The 17,330-nt window shown below is 48.5% G+C and overlaps 1 protein-coding gene across 4 annotated transcripts in view; it reads right to left on the bottom strand.

The window, feature by feature from the left end:
* Positions 1 to 2,040: 2,040 nt before the first annotated feature.
* The window catches only part of LOC144099521 (uncharacterized), a 69,547-nt gene continuing 54,257 nt past the window's right edge, over positions 2,041 to 17,330 (bottom strand). For 2 of the 4 annotated variants that reach the window (XM_077632890.1, XM_077632891.1), the window contains exons 11-13: positions 16,607 to 16,918; positions 5,894 to 6,082; positions 2,041 to 2,412 (exon numbers count right to left, since the gene is read on the bottom strand). In XM_077632890.1, coding sequence (XP_077489016.1) covers positions 2,173 to 2,412; positions 5,894 to 6,082; positions 16,607 to 16,918 — 741 coding nt within the window. In that variant the 3' untranslated portion in view covers positions 2,041 to 2,172. Of the gene's footprint in view, positions 2,476 to 5,893; positions 6,083 to 16,606; positions 16,919 to 17,330 lie in introns of all 4 variants that reach the window. The other 2 variants (XM_077632893.1, XM_077632892.1) reach the window with 2 other exon arrangements.

Below are 17,330 nucleotides of genomic sequence, written 5' to 3'. Positions count from 1 at the left end.
GATGGGCAGGTGCGACGGTAAGGAAAAAAACAAGCATCACGCGATAAGGGCGAGAACTCTCGCGGAGAGAGGGTTTTGAGAATGTTTTCATTATGTGCTTTTTTTCATTTTAGCCAAGCCCTGGGCTCGAAGTTGTGACCAACCTTCAGGGGCTGTGGCTACAATCACTGGTTATCGAAGCTTAGGGCGGGCCTCAAAATATGATCGCCCTGACTTCTTTGTTTGCGAAAGCTTTAAAAGTGCATGTAAAATCATTGGAGGGCAGTCCTGTCTAGTTTAGCTAGGGGCTCCATGCAGTGGCACGTAATTCTGCAAGCACCTAGGCTTTAACCTGTGGGTCAATGAGTAAGGTCTTTTAGAGTGTTTCTCTTTGCGAGAACTTTAAGAGAAAAATTCGTTAGTTAGTTCGACTGTCTGTGTGACTCAGCTTCTGTAACTCAGTTTGCTCTTGTACATTCTGTAAATATATTTCCTCTTCGTCATCATCATCTGGAATCATCCATCGTCTCCATCTTCAAACACCGTTGAATTCACGTTTCGAGAGGCCCTGTGCTCCTCCGAAAAAAGACAAAGAACCATCCTTGAATTTACTACGAGCTTCCCAAAAGGTCCTTCCTCACAAAGTGCTCTTGCGCTTGATTGGGCCCAAGTACTGACTCTATAGCAAAGACTAAAGCTTGGATGGTGTAGAACACTTCCTGTCCGTGAAAACCAGGTGCCGCTGCTGCTCCCGAATGTCACGTCGGTGTGATCTTCAGTGAGAGGCTGTTACCAGTTAGTGCTCAGCAAAAACAGCGTCTTTACAAAGAATAAGCGCCATAGACACAGAAATAAAATATATGTGAGCACAGATTCCGCGTCTGGATGATATCATCACCATCAGCCCGACTATGCCACTGCAGGGCAAAGGCCTCTCCCATGCCTGTCCTTTGCCAGCTGCGGCCACCGCATCACCGCAAACTTACCTCACCTGTCCAACTAACCTTCTGCCAACCCCTGCTATGCTTGCCTTCTTTTGGAATCAATTCCGTTACCCTTAAGGACCAGCGGTTATATCGCCTTCACATTACATGTCCTGCTCAATCCCATTTCTTCTTGATTTCCACTAGGATGTCATTAACCCGCGTTTGTTCCCTCAACCACTCTGCCCGCTTCCGGTCTCTTAACGGTACACCTATCATTTTTCTCTCCATCACTCGCTGCATTCGCTGCGTTGTCCTTAGGTTAAGCTGAACCCTTTTTGGTAGCCTCCACGTTTCTGCCCCTTACCGGTAAGATACAGCTGTTGTATACTTTTCTCTTGTGGGATATTGGTAAAGTGCCATTCATAATCTGAGAGAACCTGCCATATGCGCCCCAACCCATTCTTATTCTAGTTATTTCCTTTTCATGATTCGAATCAATGGTCATGTTGTGCCCTAAGTAAACTTACTCCCTTACCACTCCCAGCATCTCACTACCAATTCTGAGGTGCTGTTCCCTTGCAAGACTGTTGAATGTTACTTTGGTTTTCTGCGTGTTAATTTTAAAGCCTACCGTTCTGCTCTGCCCGTTTAACTCATTGATCATGAATTGCAGCTCATCTCCTGAGTGACTTAGCAAGGCAATGTCGTCAGCGAATTGCAAATTACTGTATGATATAAGGCCGCCTTTCATCACGTGATACCCTAGGCCTAACAGACGGAGCCGATCACCCCCATTTGTGGGATGCTCCGAGTCCGTTGATTGCGATGCGCGAAAAACTGTCAATTGGCATTAAAAACTTGAATTAGGCGGATGGTGACTCACGGATGCCGTGTAAACAGCGCACCACGCAAGTCCACTTTGTGGTTTCCATCTATATTATGACCAGTTCACTTACTGCGAACATCCAAATATAATGAGCGAACAACCCATGATGGTCACATTCTTTATAAGCGGGTTCGACTGTAACCACTTTCCTCAACATTTGCTAAGAAACGCATGTTGTAAACCTTAACTAGAAGGCATTGCACTACGTGCCAAAGCTTTCACCAAACAGCACTTTCTGACTGCACACTCTGAAATCGCACAGCGAATGGGTGTGTTTATTCAGTGAAGTGTATGTACACAAATGACAAGAGAAAAAAAAGTGTCTTCTCCAAACATGCAGGCATCTTGTCAGCTGACTTGGACCAAAGATGCAAACCGGAATCAGAAACGCTTGACTCCAGGACCCCCCGCTGCGCGTCCAAGGTGACCAAGCGACGGACGTCCGTAGCTTGTCGGAATGGGTGCCGTGGGTCCGAGACTGCTTTTGCGGTACTCGTTGGTCCGCACACCTGCACTGGTGATGCTGCCACTGCTTCCTCCTAGAACGCTGCTGCCCGTGAAGGCTGCGCTCGAACCGTACGCACTGCTGCTTTGCTGGCCTCCAGTCTGCGAGTAGGAACTCTGGACAGGACAGCCAACAAGAGAAGTCCAGTAACCGTGCTGTCAGAGCATTTGTGATGCAAGCTGCGTGTGAGTAAGGCTGAATTAAGTTAGGTAGGACTACCTTCTAATTCTGATGTGCACAAGAAAAGTTAGCCTCATGTCCACCTGAAAAAGGTGCAGACCACACGCTGGCAGTAAAACTTAACCAGTAAGGTCCTTTCAGCCTTGCAGAGACAGTGCATGGCAGGATCAAACAGTGAACATGCTTATTCTGAAGCCTAACAGAGCAGCAACCATTCTGCAAACAGCCAGCTCTTACTCAAATACTAGAACGCAAAAAAAAAAATAGGACACCGTCCTTGACTACGACTGGAGCAGTGCATGTGGTTTTAGTTTCAAACAAAGTGCCAGTGAGCATGTTCAATGTCAGAGTTCGATAAAAAAACAATGTAAGGAATCGTGTTTTGAGACCTCTTCTTGCAGATAAGGATTCCTGCTGGGCTAACATGATAACCACCAGGCATGGAGGAATGCCCCACATCACAAACAATGCCAAGCTTGGCAAACTTACACTGATACAGTAAAAGCTCATCAATTTGAACTTCGTTAATTCCAATATCCGGATTATTCAAAGTGCTACCGCAGTCCACGCCAACACCCATGTAAGTCTATGGCACCGCATGCTTGCCGATTCAGACGCCATGGGTATCGCACTGGTTAATTTGAATGGGCTCCCGAAGGGAGGCCGTGTCCAGGTATGACCACCATGGCAAGCGACAGTCCAAACAGCCCTACCTAAATCGAATCCCAAGCTGCAGGGTCACTGGCACACCCCTAACGTGTGCGAAACAGCAAGCGTGACAACAGACAGATGGCCCTGTCTCCAAGAACAGGCACAATGCATAGTTTCGGTTTCGCTTCTCTGAGCTGCGTGCCTGCCCGCACTAGCCAACCAACAGATCCTAGCCGCATGCCGTTCGGCAGCTGACTGGCGCATCTCGTTAGTCTTATCTAACCCCAATTTTTCTCCTTGCCACCGAAAATGTGCACTCATCATGTGCCGTTAGCAGTTAGTGCAGTGAAGCCTCTCATATGTGACGCTGCCACTTGTGAGGTGTGCGACTCACTAGCAATGGAGCTCCATGGCTAGAAGTAGTAACTGCCGCGCCACTCTCATCTCAAAAACAAACAACCATGGACCACTCTCTCGCCAAATAAATTTAACAATATGCAAGCGGCTATTTCTAGTTTTTTCGGGTTGAACTTTCGGATAATTTAAGAATTTTTTCCGGTCCCTTGAAGTTCGAATTAACGAGTTCTTACTGTGCTCTCATCTTTCTTGCATCCCTTAGATGCACGCAGTGAGTGTAGTAAATAGAATTAAGGAGGCGTCATTCCACCACAAACAGCAGTGGTGCAACATAATTTCCTTTTCTTCAAATCACATCTCGCCTGCTCATTTTTCAATGCCTTAAGCATTCAGAAAAATCTGTCTGTCCATCCGTGCTAAGCTCAGTTGACAGATGGCAAACAGGAGAAATCCCCCTAGAGGAAAAGTGGAGACAGAGAGGGTAGGAGGCAATGGACCGTGGGTGGGGGAGAGTGGAGAGGAGGGACCTTGCGTGTCAACTGTGATTGCTAGATTGGGTCCGGAGAGCGGAGCCAAGGTACGGCATGTCATGCGGTGACTGACGCTCATGCCACCGCTCACATGGTCTAAACTCATCAGCAGCTGCAGCTGCTCGCTCCGTCCAGGGGGAATGTTAATGCTAATGCATACTCTGGTGCATCAATCACACTGATCGCCTTCAATTTGAAGACTTGGAGTGCTATGAGGGAACAGTGAAGTTAGCTGCAAAATCGGGGACGCCCAAGATCAATTGGTAATGCAGCGTCATGCCACTTACAATAGGCGCACTCATCCGCAGCAGGCGAGACAAAGCTTAGTCGGAAATGCTTCACGCATCATCGTGCAGGTGGTGGGGCACTTGGACGGTGATGTGACGCCGCCAAAAGTGATGGCCTGATAGTCATTTGGCGGCATTAGGTGCTCTCAGGCTGAACCAACAAAGGGCACAGTTCCTACCTAGAGCAAGCTGCGCCGAAGTCTTCGATACAAAATGCACCATGCAGCTCCAAGAGTGCCCAGATGGACTACGTGCGCACTCTTCGTATTGTTTCTTTTCAATCAACAGATGCTTTTCTGTGTACGTGCCACCAGTCTGACGTATCCGACCTTATCCGTTGCCCTCAGGCGTGCGCGTCTAAAAAGTTTCGGAACATAAAAATGCCCCCAAATGTTTAAAAATTGTGCCAGTAAGTGAGCTGCATCAAGAAAGCTGTGCGACCATGTTCTGCAGACGTCGAAACTGGCATTACTGAATTTCAAGCAACTGGCAGTGACGCAGCGATCATGACAAGTCCAAACGAGCTTCCACAGTAAGAGTTCATCACTAAACGTTGACCACTGCTTTGTTGAGTGCTACTGTGGCGAGTGTGAAGTGCTGCAAAGTGGTTAAACAACAATTCCCACTTGTCTTTGTCGTTTTGGTTTCATTTCGATTATTTCGAAAAATGCTTTATTCGAATATTTTACACGGTCTGACAGGCTTCAAATTACAGGCTACTGTAGTTTACTCACCGACGTCACTACTAAAAGCCTTTTATTTTTCATTAGTACTGCTTATGGAGCAATTCTTAAGTTCCAAACAGATGACTTGGTAAGGCCAGCACCAATTTACAAGGAATAATGAAAGAAGTAAACTGCAAATGCGTTGCTGACCAAACCATTTCTGGTGACATAGCATGCTGCTTAAAAAGCCAATGTAGTAAGTGGCCTTTGATGTCACGCAGCTGTGCATTGCCATGATGCCTTGCACCGGCCACAGCACAGCACAGTAGTTTGAAGGAAAATCACTGCCTTCAAACTAGTATGTCAAACACAGCAGGAACGTCCCCCCACAGAGCAAAATGAGTGTGCTCATGGTCCAAACTAATGGTCCCAATAAACCATCCCAAAGCAACCTTCCACCGGCCACAGGTTATCAGTTCTTGCCATCTTTGCACTGAAACATCTGAATTGCAGCTTTTCAACAAATAGTAATGGAAAATTCTCATCCCTATTAGCACCTAGCTTCTACCACTGAAACCATGCAGTTCACTTGAAGAAGTCTTTGAGCAATGTGCATATCACAGAGTATAGTGAGGCTGCCAAGTTCATTTGTGGTGTGTCAATGAACTGCAGAAGTGAACTTATTAAAATGAGCACTACTATCAATGGCCAACCATTGGTTTCTGAATTTAGACTGAATTTTCACAACCAGGCGTGGGTGGCACATTCCCTAAGGGAATCACTAATTTCCCAATTTTGCAGCACTGGCCCAGACGTCCACTGTGAACTCAAAATGCTCCGAGAAAACTGGAGCTAAAATTTCACTGGCACACAGAATGCATGCACAAACTGTGCCAGGGAAAGAACAGAGAAGGCGTCACCACTCACCAGCCCACCGCCGTACAGGGGCCCCTTCTTGTTGGAGTATGTGTCCATGGTGCTGCTCTGGTAGCTGGCACCAGCATCACGCAGAGGTGGCGCGTTGGCGGCCGCATACGGAGCCGCCACCTGGTGTGCCTGCACGTGCTGTGTCTGCCCCACAGCCGAGCCACCTGCGTAAGGCACTGTGGCGCCCACCTGCCCACAAGGGAAAGGAACGACGGGTGCCAAGCTTTAGTTTGAGAGGCAAACAAAAATTTACACCACACTGGCCTGCACCCAATGCAATTGACTTCCTTCTGTAAATTTTCTTGGCTCTAGTTGTTTTGCAAAATTTATTGCCACCCCTCCCCCACTGCATGATGGCGCTATCCCTTTCTACAGGCTTTGTCAAAATATATGGCCCAACCGGTTTACTCCTAGGCATTGCAACAGAGCTCCTTTTGCAATGCCAACGATCAAAATCATTCGAAGTGAAAGAGACTCTCATCCCCACCTTCGAGATCTAAGGACACCTAGGAATGCTAGACAGCTCCACTACATGGCTTACAAGCAAACCCCTTGAGGCTTATATTTCTGACAAAGGCTGTACATCTCACCTTCCACTGATCACGCACAGAAAGTAGGCATTTCTTTTTATAATACAAATACTTTTCTTCAGTCTTGGCTTCCGTGTACTTCGTAAGATTGGATCAGATTTCCCAGACTGCTCACCTCCAATGTTAATCACTCAAGTTTTCACAATGCCTTAGCTGATGGTGTGTAACAAGGAATGTAGCGTATATTTCCTCGCACAAGTCAACGTTTATTTTCAAGAACGACCATTTGAAATTGAGGGCCTGTGCTATACGTGAAGCCAACCTCTTCCGGGTATCTCCGGGGTATTCAGGGGGTGGGGGATTCCCAGCAGGATGCATAGAGCTCAGTGTGGAAAAAGTCCTATAATTTGAGCAGAAGTCGATTCCATTATGAAAACTCGAACTGCACACTATTTACCCGGCTAGCTCAAGCTGGCAGTCAACTTTCTTAACGAGTGGTAGACTGCGCTGAGCAAACTTTCAGTAACCTCCTGACCACGTGTAACACTAGAATCCTAAACTACAGGGCCACTAGACAGCCAGCCTAATAAAGTTTGCAAGGGAGAATAGGGCACAGGTTCATCATCCTGAATTTCCATTTGCGTTTTTTGCTTTAAGCTGCGAGAATAGCAATCAGTGGAAAGGTGGCAGCGGGGCTTGTATTTGAGGTAAACTTTTTTTTTTTTGATAAGCGAGGGCTCTAAGTTGGGGGTCAGCTTATATTCAGAGTTCAGTTATATACGTGGCAGTATACAATGGCAAAATTCGTGAAATTTCTTATCTAGAGCTGTATAACTCCAACGTTTTCACGCTTATTTATTTGATACGGTTAACCCTCACCCGAGGGTATTTAGAGGGAGAGAATAGAACACAAAATGAAACGGTTTGGATTTGTTTATGGGAGTTTAACGTCCCAAATCGACTCAGGCTATGAGGGACGCCGTAGTGAAGGGCTCCGGAAATTTCGATCACCTGGGAATTTTTAACAGTTAAATTTGATACTTCACAGCGTCGTGTTAGATGCCCGCAACACAAAATATCAATCGAGCACTTTAATATCTGCTCATCTGTTAGAAAAACATCATCACCAGGCAAAGCATTCCAGATTTCAATGATGTCAGAAAACAAGGACACAAATAACATCAACAAATGTGTCATAAGGCTTAATTGTTCTGTCATGATTTATTCTACAAAATGTGAAGTGTTTTGTAATCACTCCCATCCTTATAAGTTTACAAAAAAAAAAAGAACGCTGATGGTCACATGATTACTGCTTTCACTCAGCGTGTATTAGGATCGGCAGACATATCACAACACGGTGTCGGTCACTGCTATGAAACTGCCATAATTACTTGCGTAATTTGAGCACTTTATTAACAGTTTCTTGGGCAGAAGGCAGTAAGCAAAGCATGCAGCAAATTAAGCGGCTTTGAAAAAGGCTCTAATAAAGTTGCAGTATGCCTGGGATGTTAAAGGACGCTGCTTCACGGATATCCTCCAGCAAGAATTTCTTTAATGCATTTGTAGAAGCTGAGTTATCTGTACACAAAATTGCAGTTTCAGTCTCTCTGTGCCTTTCCCTTTCCTCTCATCATTTTTGAAGCAAGAAGCTTCACTACGCTAGATAAAGCAGTCATCGCGTAGGCCGGAGAATGACCTTGAGCAACCATGAGCCCACCCACGTTAGCCGTGTATGACCATATGTGGTACAGTACGGTGTCGAACCCTTGACCTATGACCTTTAGTTGACCACTGATCTCTGGCCTTTGACATTTGGTGACCTTTCGGTTAACCTTTGACCTTAAGAAAATCCTATGGGGTAATGTGAAGCCACATGATGACATCCGATGGGTGTTGCAAGACCATGCAATACCACGTCATAGCCATGGGGTCGTATGGGTATTCAGTCAAATCCACTGATAACAATACCGGTTATAGCAATATATCGGATATAACGATGGTCAGTCGCAGCACCATCAGCTTTACCATGCATTCTATGGTAAAATAAACCGCTTACAGCAATGCTGTCCTAGCACAGTATCGGTTATAACAATTAAATCTGATCATTGAGTGTAAATCATAAAAAAGAACATGGAAACACTACAACCACACCAGCAAAAACACGCTTACAACACAAAAGCGCACGTGTGGAGCCGACCGACGGACCGAGCCGGGGCAGCGATGCCGCGAAAGCGAAAGAACTCGTAACCATGCACTTGGAGGCACCGCCACCGGGCACGCCAAGGATGCTTGCTTGTCTTTGTCGAGGCGACGCAGGCAGGAGAAACGATGGATGTGTTCGACTGTGCAAAAGGTCCATACAGAGAACAAATTAGGGAGCATGGTACGGAACCTTGGAAGAGCAGTCCATTATTGACGCTTGAGGGGTGCGCCGCTCGCAGAAAGAAAACGGGCTGGGGCGTTTTCCTGTTTTATTTTATTCAGGAGCTACAGCTGGCACCAGCAGCGCGTGCATTGTCCCATCTTCCCCTGTTCTTCACTAACTTGGCCATGGTCCCCGCTTCGCAGATTTCCCGTGTCCCAAAGGCAGGCGTCACCACGTCAGGTGAGCTGCTGCGTTGCTGCATTGGCCACGCGCGCCATGCGTACTCCCAATCAGTCGGTGCGGTGCACGCACGTTGCCAGCGTGGTTTTTTCTCTAGTCAGCTTTCACCGCACCCTTGGTTCTGTACGCTCCTTGGATTTCCCTTGGAACAGCTTCAGGAAAGCAGGCTTGATGCCAGTGACGCGAAGGCGTGCGAATCTCCCGCCGGTGCAGTGATGACGGTGCTTTGGTCATCAGTGGACAGTGATGATTGCAGCATGTCGAGTCAAAGAATTCTTGCACACTGACGATGCAGTCATGACAAATGAAGACCTCACCAACGAGACGATCGTGGCAGCGATCACCTGTCCAACGAACAGGAACCTTTGCAAGTTGTAATATAACAGTAAAAGCTCGTACTTCGACCTACATAAATTCTTAAATCCGTATAATTCAAACTGCCAGCATAGTTTGGGCCAATGCCCATGCAAGTATATGGCGTCGTACAATGGGTCTCACACCAGTTAATGCGAACGGGCTCCCGAAGGGAGGCTGCGTCCAGTTATGACTGGTACAGCAAACGATCGACCAAAAAGCCCTGTACAAACCTGACTTCTATGCTGCAGAGTCATCCGTGCACCTGAGACGTGCTTACAATGCCAGGCATGACGTGAGAGAGATAAAACATTATTTCATTGAAGTGTTCTACGAGTCAGGTAGGCAGACTCCTCAGTTCAGGACTCCGTTGGCTTGGGCGGATGCCTGGACCAGTCTGATGATGCGACACTGGTCCTCCTGACCATTGCTGGTCAGGGCTGCCTCCCACTGCTCGTATGATGTCTGTAATGTTTTTAGATGAGGTGGTTTTTGGGGACAATTCCAGGAAATGTGAAACAGCGTAGGCTTTTCGCCGCACCATGGACAGAAGGGGCGGTATTTGGAAGGGTGAATGAAGCTGTACAAGTACAGGTTAGGGAAGGTATTCGTTTGTATTCGCCTCCAAAATGTGGCTTCTTCTGTGGTGAGTTTAATATGGGGAGGGGGATATATTCTACGATCTAATCTAAGCATCTCCAGCTGTTCCCCATAGTTTGATGGTAGAGGTGTGAGGTACGGGCAAGGATCCGCTCGGTTTGTTAGCTCACGAGCTAGATCGTTAAAAACTTAAAAATGACGACAAACGCACGGCCCCGTCTCGAAATCAGTGAGACCATGTAGTTTCTGTTTCGCTTTTCTAAGCTTGACACAAGCCCGTAGCAGCCAGCTAACCGAGCACTGCCGCACACCGTTTCGGGCACTGAATGGCGTGATCACATCCGTCCACGTGGTTCTGTCTATGGTTCTTCCAGTGCACCGACACTGCGCGCTCGTCACGTGCCTGCTGTTCGCTGCTTGTGCAATGAAGCGTCCTCACATGCGATGTTGCCGCTTGTGAGGGGTTTGACGCAGTAGCAGTGGAGCTCCAGCGCTTGCATGCCGCGCAGTGAACGTTGTCGGGGAGGCCCTTACCACTCTTGAGCAATCCTGCTTTGACGCTCCCGACAGTATGCATGCAATAAAGCACTTATGAAAATAACAATAATCGTCGCGCCGCTCTCATCTCAAAAGCAACCAACCATTGTCCAGTCTTTCACCAAACAAATATACTGTGAGACCGTCGGTTCTTGTTAAGTTTTTCAGGATCACTCGATAATTTGAGCACTTTTCGGGTCCCCTGAAGTTTGAATTAATGAGCTTTTACAGGCATTAGAACAATCAAACCCTTCCGGGTCTTTACTATGAATAGATGCTCTAAAGTTTGCCATCTTTTCTTTATTTGGACACAAACCATTTGCAACAATTATCGGTTATAACAATGGTATTTCCATGGCACTTCAATACTGTTATATGTAGATTTGACTGTATATAGAACGGCTGTCGCGAGCATGTAGCAGTGCTGCCATGGACAAGCCTCAGCCGCTTAGCAAGGTGCTTGCTTTTCGCCAAATTTTTGCACGCTGGAAGGTTGGCACTCCTCCAGGGGCCCAACCGCTCACCAACGCAGGAATTCCCCGGTGGGCGGAGCTTCCTGACCCGCTGATACAATCATGAAGCCAGAGGTCAGAGGCAAATGGAGATAACAGGTTAGAAAACGGCGCCCTCACGTGCAGCCCGACTGGCTAGAACAAACGGAACAGCAAACAGTTTCTCCAGTTTAGATGCCGGCGCATGCACAACTGTTTGTCCGAGAAAGAAAAGGGCAGCGCGATAAACAGTGCACAATTTGTCCCCTCATCAATCACAACTTTCGCAGCTGCACAGAGCAATGCGGCCGCACCGATCTTCACAAGCCCGCCTTGCGTGCACCTGCACGCATGCTGGTGGTCTGGCACAGCAGGGGCTTTAAAATACTATGCGGGCAAAAGTTTAATCTTTTTAAAGAAACCCAGCCAATAATTTAGGGGGAGAAAACTATGCGAGGGCACAAATTATTCCACTAAACACACTAATTAGCCCAAATTTGTTCACTTTTCATTATTCATGAATAATCATGAATAGCAATTTACCAATAACTATTAAGAGAAAAGTCTACAACAGCTGTATCTTACCGGTACTCACCTAGGAGGCAGAAACTTGGAGGCTAACGAAAAAGGTTCAGCTGAAGTTAAGGACAAGGCAGCGAGCCATGGAAAGAAAAATGATAGGTGTAACGTTGAGAGACCGGAAGCGGGCAGAGTGGGTGAGGGAACAAAAGCGGGTTAATGACATCCTAGTCGAAATCAGGAGGAAGAAATGGGCTTGGGCAGGGCATGTAATGTGAAGGCGATATAACCGCTGGTCCTTAAGGGTAACGGAATTGATTCCAAAAGAAGGCAAGCATAGCAGGGATCGGCAGAAGGTGGGCGGATGAGATTAACAAGTTTGTAGGTATAGGGTGGGCACAGCTGGCGCATGACAGGGTTAATTGGAGAGGTATGGGAGAGACCTTTGCCCTGCAGTAGGTGTAGTCAGTCTGATGATGATGATGAGTTAGATAGGCAGAACAATACTGTCAGTCTAAAAATTAATATGCAGAAAACCAAAGTAATGTTCAACAGTTTCGGAAGAGAACAGCAGTTAACAACTGGTAGCGAGGTGCTAGAAGTGGTAAGGAAATATGTCTACTTGGGGCAGATAGTGACTGCAGATCTGAATCACGAGTGTGAAATACCGTATAAACGCATGTAAGGGCCGCACTTTTTTTCCCAGATTCGGGGGGCAAATTTCGGGGTGCAGCCCATACACGCGATTTTCGAAAAAAAATTTTTTTTTTCAAGTGAAAGCAAACCAATCTGGAATGCGCGGCATTTATTTACCGTTCAGGCATCACTCACGGAGTCTTCAGACTCCAAGCTGGTGCTGTGTTCAGGTAAATGTTCAGCCCACAGAAAGTCGTCTTCGGTCCCGTCTAAACTGTTTGAAATTCCGGTCACTTTGAAACTCCGGGTTACAATGTCAGTCGACACGGAATTCCACGCGGACAAAATCCATCCAAGCACAGTTGCGAGCGGTGCCCTCTTAATCCGCCCTGTCGGCGTCTCGTCGTGATTGCCATTGGCCATCCATTCCGAATACTGCCTTCGAAATTCAACCGTAAAAGGCCGATTGATGCTTACATCCAGGGGTTGCAGCATGCCGGTGAGGCCGCCCGGTATCACGGCCATGTCTGTGCGGATACCGCGCAGGCGTTCCTTAACCCTACCCGTCAAGTGATCGCGGAAGCTGTCCAAGACGAGGAGCGATCGTCGGGCCAGCATGGCGCCTGGGCGCTTCTCCCAAACGCTTTTTACCCAGTCGAGCACAAGCTCATCGTCCATCCAGCCCTTTTCTTGGGCGCGAACTACAATTCCCTTGGGGAAAACGCCTTTAGGAATCGTTTTTCTTTTCAGGATGACATAGGGGGGCAGCTTCAGCCCGTCCGCAGTGACGCACAGCATAACGGTACACCGTTGGCGCTCCGCGCCGGTTGTCCGCACGAAAACACTCTTCTTTCCTTTCAGTTCAACTGTACAGCTCTCGGGACAGCCGAACCACACGGGGATCTGGTTGGCGTTCGCTATCTGCGAAAATATATACTTGTGCTCACGACGCAGACCGATGACATACTTCTGAAAGCTGAGCACCTTGTCGGTGTAGTCGGGGGGCAGCCGCTGGCACAGCGTGGTCCTTCGCCGAAATGATAGGCCCTTCCTCTTCAGAAATCTTCGTACCCAGCCAGCACTAGCCTTGAAGTCCTCGTGCGGTATGCTTTTAGCACGCGCCAAGGCTTGTGCCCTCACGCGCAGCATGTCCGTTGTCAACGCGTAGCCGTTGTTCCGCACTTCCATTGAATAGCATAGCAGCTCTTCTTCTAGCTCAGGAAATTTGCATGGCTTGCCTCGGAAAGCGCGCTTTTTGGAGCTGGTATTCTTCTACGCATCCCTTTGTCCGCACCACCATCAGACACACTTCTCGTCCACGTCAAATTTTCTGCCCGCGGCACGCTTGCCGTGTTCCGAGGGCGAACTCCACTACTTTCAGTTTAAAGCCCGCCGTGTAGCTGTTGAGGTGCTTGCCCATCGTGCAACAGTGACAATGCTCGGAGGCAGTTCATGAAAAAGTGAAGAACGACAGCGCACGAGAGCAACAACTATGCCGAGCGACCACGCTAACACAACCACCAAATAACGCACGCTTTGACAGCCAGAACAGAACAAAGTTAGACCTGGCGATACCGATGCCGATACGGATAGCGGAAGTACAGTAGCAGAAGCTTGCGGCAGAAGAAAAGATGATGATGATGACCTGCGACCTCGGGCGCCATCCATGGGCGGCACCTCGAAGCTCCTGTGCGCATTTCGAAGGCTATTCTTGCGTGTTTCCTGGAAAGTTTGGGTGCGGCCCTTACACGGATTTTTTTTTTTAATATTTCCTTTGGGAATACGGGGTGCGGCCCTTACACGGGTGCAGCCCTTACACGCGTTTATACGGTAACTAGAATAAGATTGGGGTGGAGCGCATTTGGCAGGTTCTTTCAGATCATGAATGGCAGGTTACCAATATCCCTCAAGAGAAAAGTACGCAACAGCTGCTTGTTACGGTACTCGCCTACGGGGCAGAAACATGGAGGCTAACAAAAAAGGTTCCGCTCAAGTTAAGGACAATGCAGTGAGCCATGGAAAGAAAAATGATAGCTGTAACGTTAAGAGACCGGAAGCGGGCAAAGTGGGTGAGGGAACAAACGCTGGTTAATGACATCCTAGTCGAAACCAAGAGGAAGAAATGGGCTTGGGCAGGGCATGTTTTGCCCGAAAATTGGCGAAAAAATGTTTTTTTCAATTTTGTAAAGTTCGGATTCATGAAGTCATTTTGCACCTCACGTCGAATTTTTAGAAAGAAATAGCCAGTACAGTGGAACCCCGTTCATACGTTTTTCACCTGACCACGAAAAAAAAACGTAACAGCCGGAAAAACGCAACAGTAAGGAAAGGTCCGAAAATTAATGAAAACAGTGCAGCTTTGCTTTGAAACAATTTATTTCGACACCAAGTGAGCTTAGGTCTTAAAAAAATCGAGAATGGTCGATTGCCGTTTTTTCCGCTCACTGGAAAACACCACGCGTTTCTCGATGGCCTGGAAAGCCGCATTGCTCTCAGCGTCGCTTTCAGGTGCGACGTACCTGCGGAGGAGGTCCAGAGCCGCGACGGCTTCTCCAAAGCTCGGGTCCACCAACTCCCTGGAATCATGCGGCTCGTGCTCCTCGTCGTCATCACAGTCTGAGGCTTCACTCGCGACCGAGTCTGCAACGATCTCGGCGATACTCTGACACTCGGACGTCACGACAGCAGCATTCACGGCGACGTAGTCGTCATACGTGACCTCCCGTGGCACCCAGCGCATTTAAAGCTTCACTCAGCTCTTGATCATGAGAGGCTGCTTCCGTCTCTTCAGCTTCCGTGACAGTTTCCTCTCCTCCGTCCATGCGAAAGCCACACCACGCGAAGCAGTGCTGTGCAGTTGACGCACTCACTGCAGTCCACGCTGAAGCGGCATTCCCTTGTATCTCGGCACGCTTCGAGACGATGCTGTTAAGCGTCGAGGGTGGCAGACCAAGATCCTTGGCGATGTCGACTCTTTTCCGCGCTGGCTGCCTGTCGACTGCGTTGAGAACATCCAGCTTTTCCTCGAGGGAAAGCGCCTTGCGCTTGCGCGACGCCATCAAAGGACGACAAATCGCTCGCGGTGTTAGCGAGGCCCGACGAGGCGTAGGCAGCGTAGGTGTTGACGGGAGGACACGGACGACTCGGATGGGTTGAACCGTACAAACAAGAAAGACTGGATTAGCGAGGCCTGACGAGGCGTAGGCAGCGTAGCTGTTGACGGAAGGACACGGACGACTCGGATGGGTTGAACCGCACAAACAAGAAAGACTGGATTGCTGCGGGCCCGTGGGTATTACTCGCTTCGGCTGACGAGGCAGTGGCCATCTAGTGGCAATCTCTCCAACTCGCGTGCGGCTTTTTATGGCCTCTGAGATTACCCACACGCGTGCAATGGGGTGATCTCGGAGGCCATGGTCTTGTAGCCAATTCCGTAGCCAAGCCTGGCCAAGACTCGTCAAAATGGCGGTTGGCGCACGTTGCCCGGCCGGGTTCGGGGTGCCAGGTTGCGACGTATCATGCGGAAACGTTTTCACAGCTACAACGTAACAGCGGGGTACCCAATACATTGGATCCTATGGGAGCTATGCCGGGACCGGACAAAAACGACGTAACAGCCGGGAAAACACAGCAGTGAGGAACGTAACAGTGGGGTTCTACTGTATTTGCTTAGTAATGCCCATTTAAATTTCCGAAGGCGCACGAGTTGCCTTTTAAAGTGAGGTCAAATCATGCCTCGCCATCGCTCGGCACCTACGCCCTCCCCCGACGGTCTTTTGGTCATGTTCGAAAGCTCGCGCCTCCAGCTTTTTCTTTAAACCGGCAAGCAACACGGTGATTCTTCCATTTGTGGACAAAACGACCACAAAGAAAATGTGCACGGCGTGTTTTCATTGGTTAGAAAAGCCATGTGACCAAAATGGCGTTCTGTGATTGGTTAGGCCTCGGATTAGGCTTGTCCTTTCCAGAGGCGCAGCGCCATTTCAAGAGAGAGTGCACTGCGCGGCGCACGTGAATGAGGTATCACTTGTAGCATCAGTTCAGAGCCCGGGAAAGGAGAAAGTGCAAAAGGCACAAGGAGCCTGGACTAGCGCAGCCTCCGCAGGGCAAAAGTCATAGCATGGTTGGCGCACTGCCAACCGCATCAGGATTGACGGCGAAGCACGTCGCGGACCCGCCCCGTGAATAACGATGCATCCCCAGTGCCATCGCGGGCTCCACTCCCAAGCAAACACAACGAAAATGCAGTTCGAGGCATCATATGATTAAGATGGCCAGACATTGCACACATGACAAGGCGGCAGAAAAGAGTTCAATTCATAATATAAAAAGAAATTTTAACCTGTGGTCCTGAAATTATTAAGCATTCCTTCAAACATCCGACCTTTCCCTTCCCCTAATGCTGTAGAGTGTGAATCACTCTACAATGTCCTCTGCTCACATTGTAGCGCTGGCTCTGCCTGAGTTGCTGCAAACTCTTCTGTAGGTCCATCTCCTGTAGCCCTCGTGACGCAAAGTCATCCGCCCGGTAGGAGCCAGTGGTGCCTGCTAGTGGCACTGCTGGGTTACCAGGCAGCCCTGCTGCCAGACTGGCAGCCGACACCTGCTGCTGCTGCTGCTGGGCTGCCGTGATGGACAGCAGCCGCTGCTGCAGTTGAATCATCGTCTCCAATGTCGCAGCCACTGTGCTCGCAGTCGGCGCCACTGCGCCGCCACCACCACGCCGCTCTGTGTACTCTTCCAGCAGTCCAGCCTGTAAGCAGAGGCACAAGGGTCAGAAGCCTCGTACTGTTTCTCCCGGATATAACAATTTTTGATTTACACTGAACAGCTAGAACATCTCCTCGAAAATCCCATGGAAAAGTAAAACAATGAAGTTTGCGTATGTCAAACTGCTGTTGAGCAAAACATTCAATACAGTTGAATCCCAAATATATCACATTATTGTTCACATCAAACAGTCAGAACATCCTTTTGAAAATTTCATCCAAAAGTATACCACTGCTGTTCACATGCACCGGAACGTTCTATATACAGTTGACGACAGAAAATTTGGACGCCTGATTTTTCGGACATGCTTGATTATTCGGACTTTTTCGCGGCACCGCGACATGGCCCATAGAGCGAATACATTAAGAGCGCCTGAAATTTCGGACGCACCGCAA

This window comes from Amblyomma americanum, chromosome 7, assembly GCF_052857255.1.
Source record: "Amblyomma americanum isolate KBUSLIRL-KWMA chromosome 7, ASM5285725v1, whole genome shotgun sequence".
Lineage (NCBI taxonomy): Eukaryota > Metazoa > Arthropoda > Arachnida > Ixodida > Ixodidae > Amblyomma > Amblyomma americanum.
Note: the sequence above shows the minus strand (reverse complement) of the source record. Positions and strands in the feature narration are given on the sequence as shown.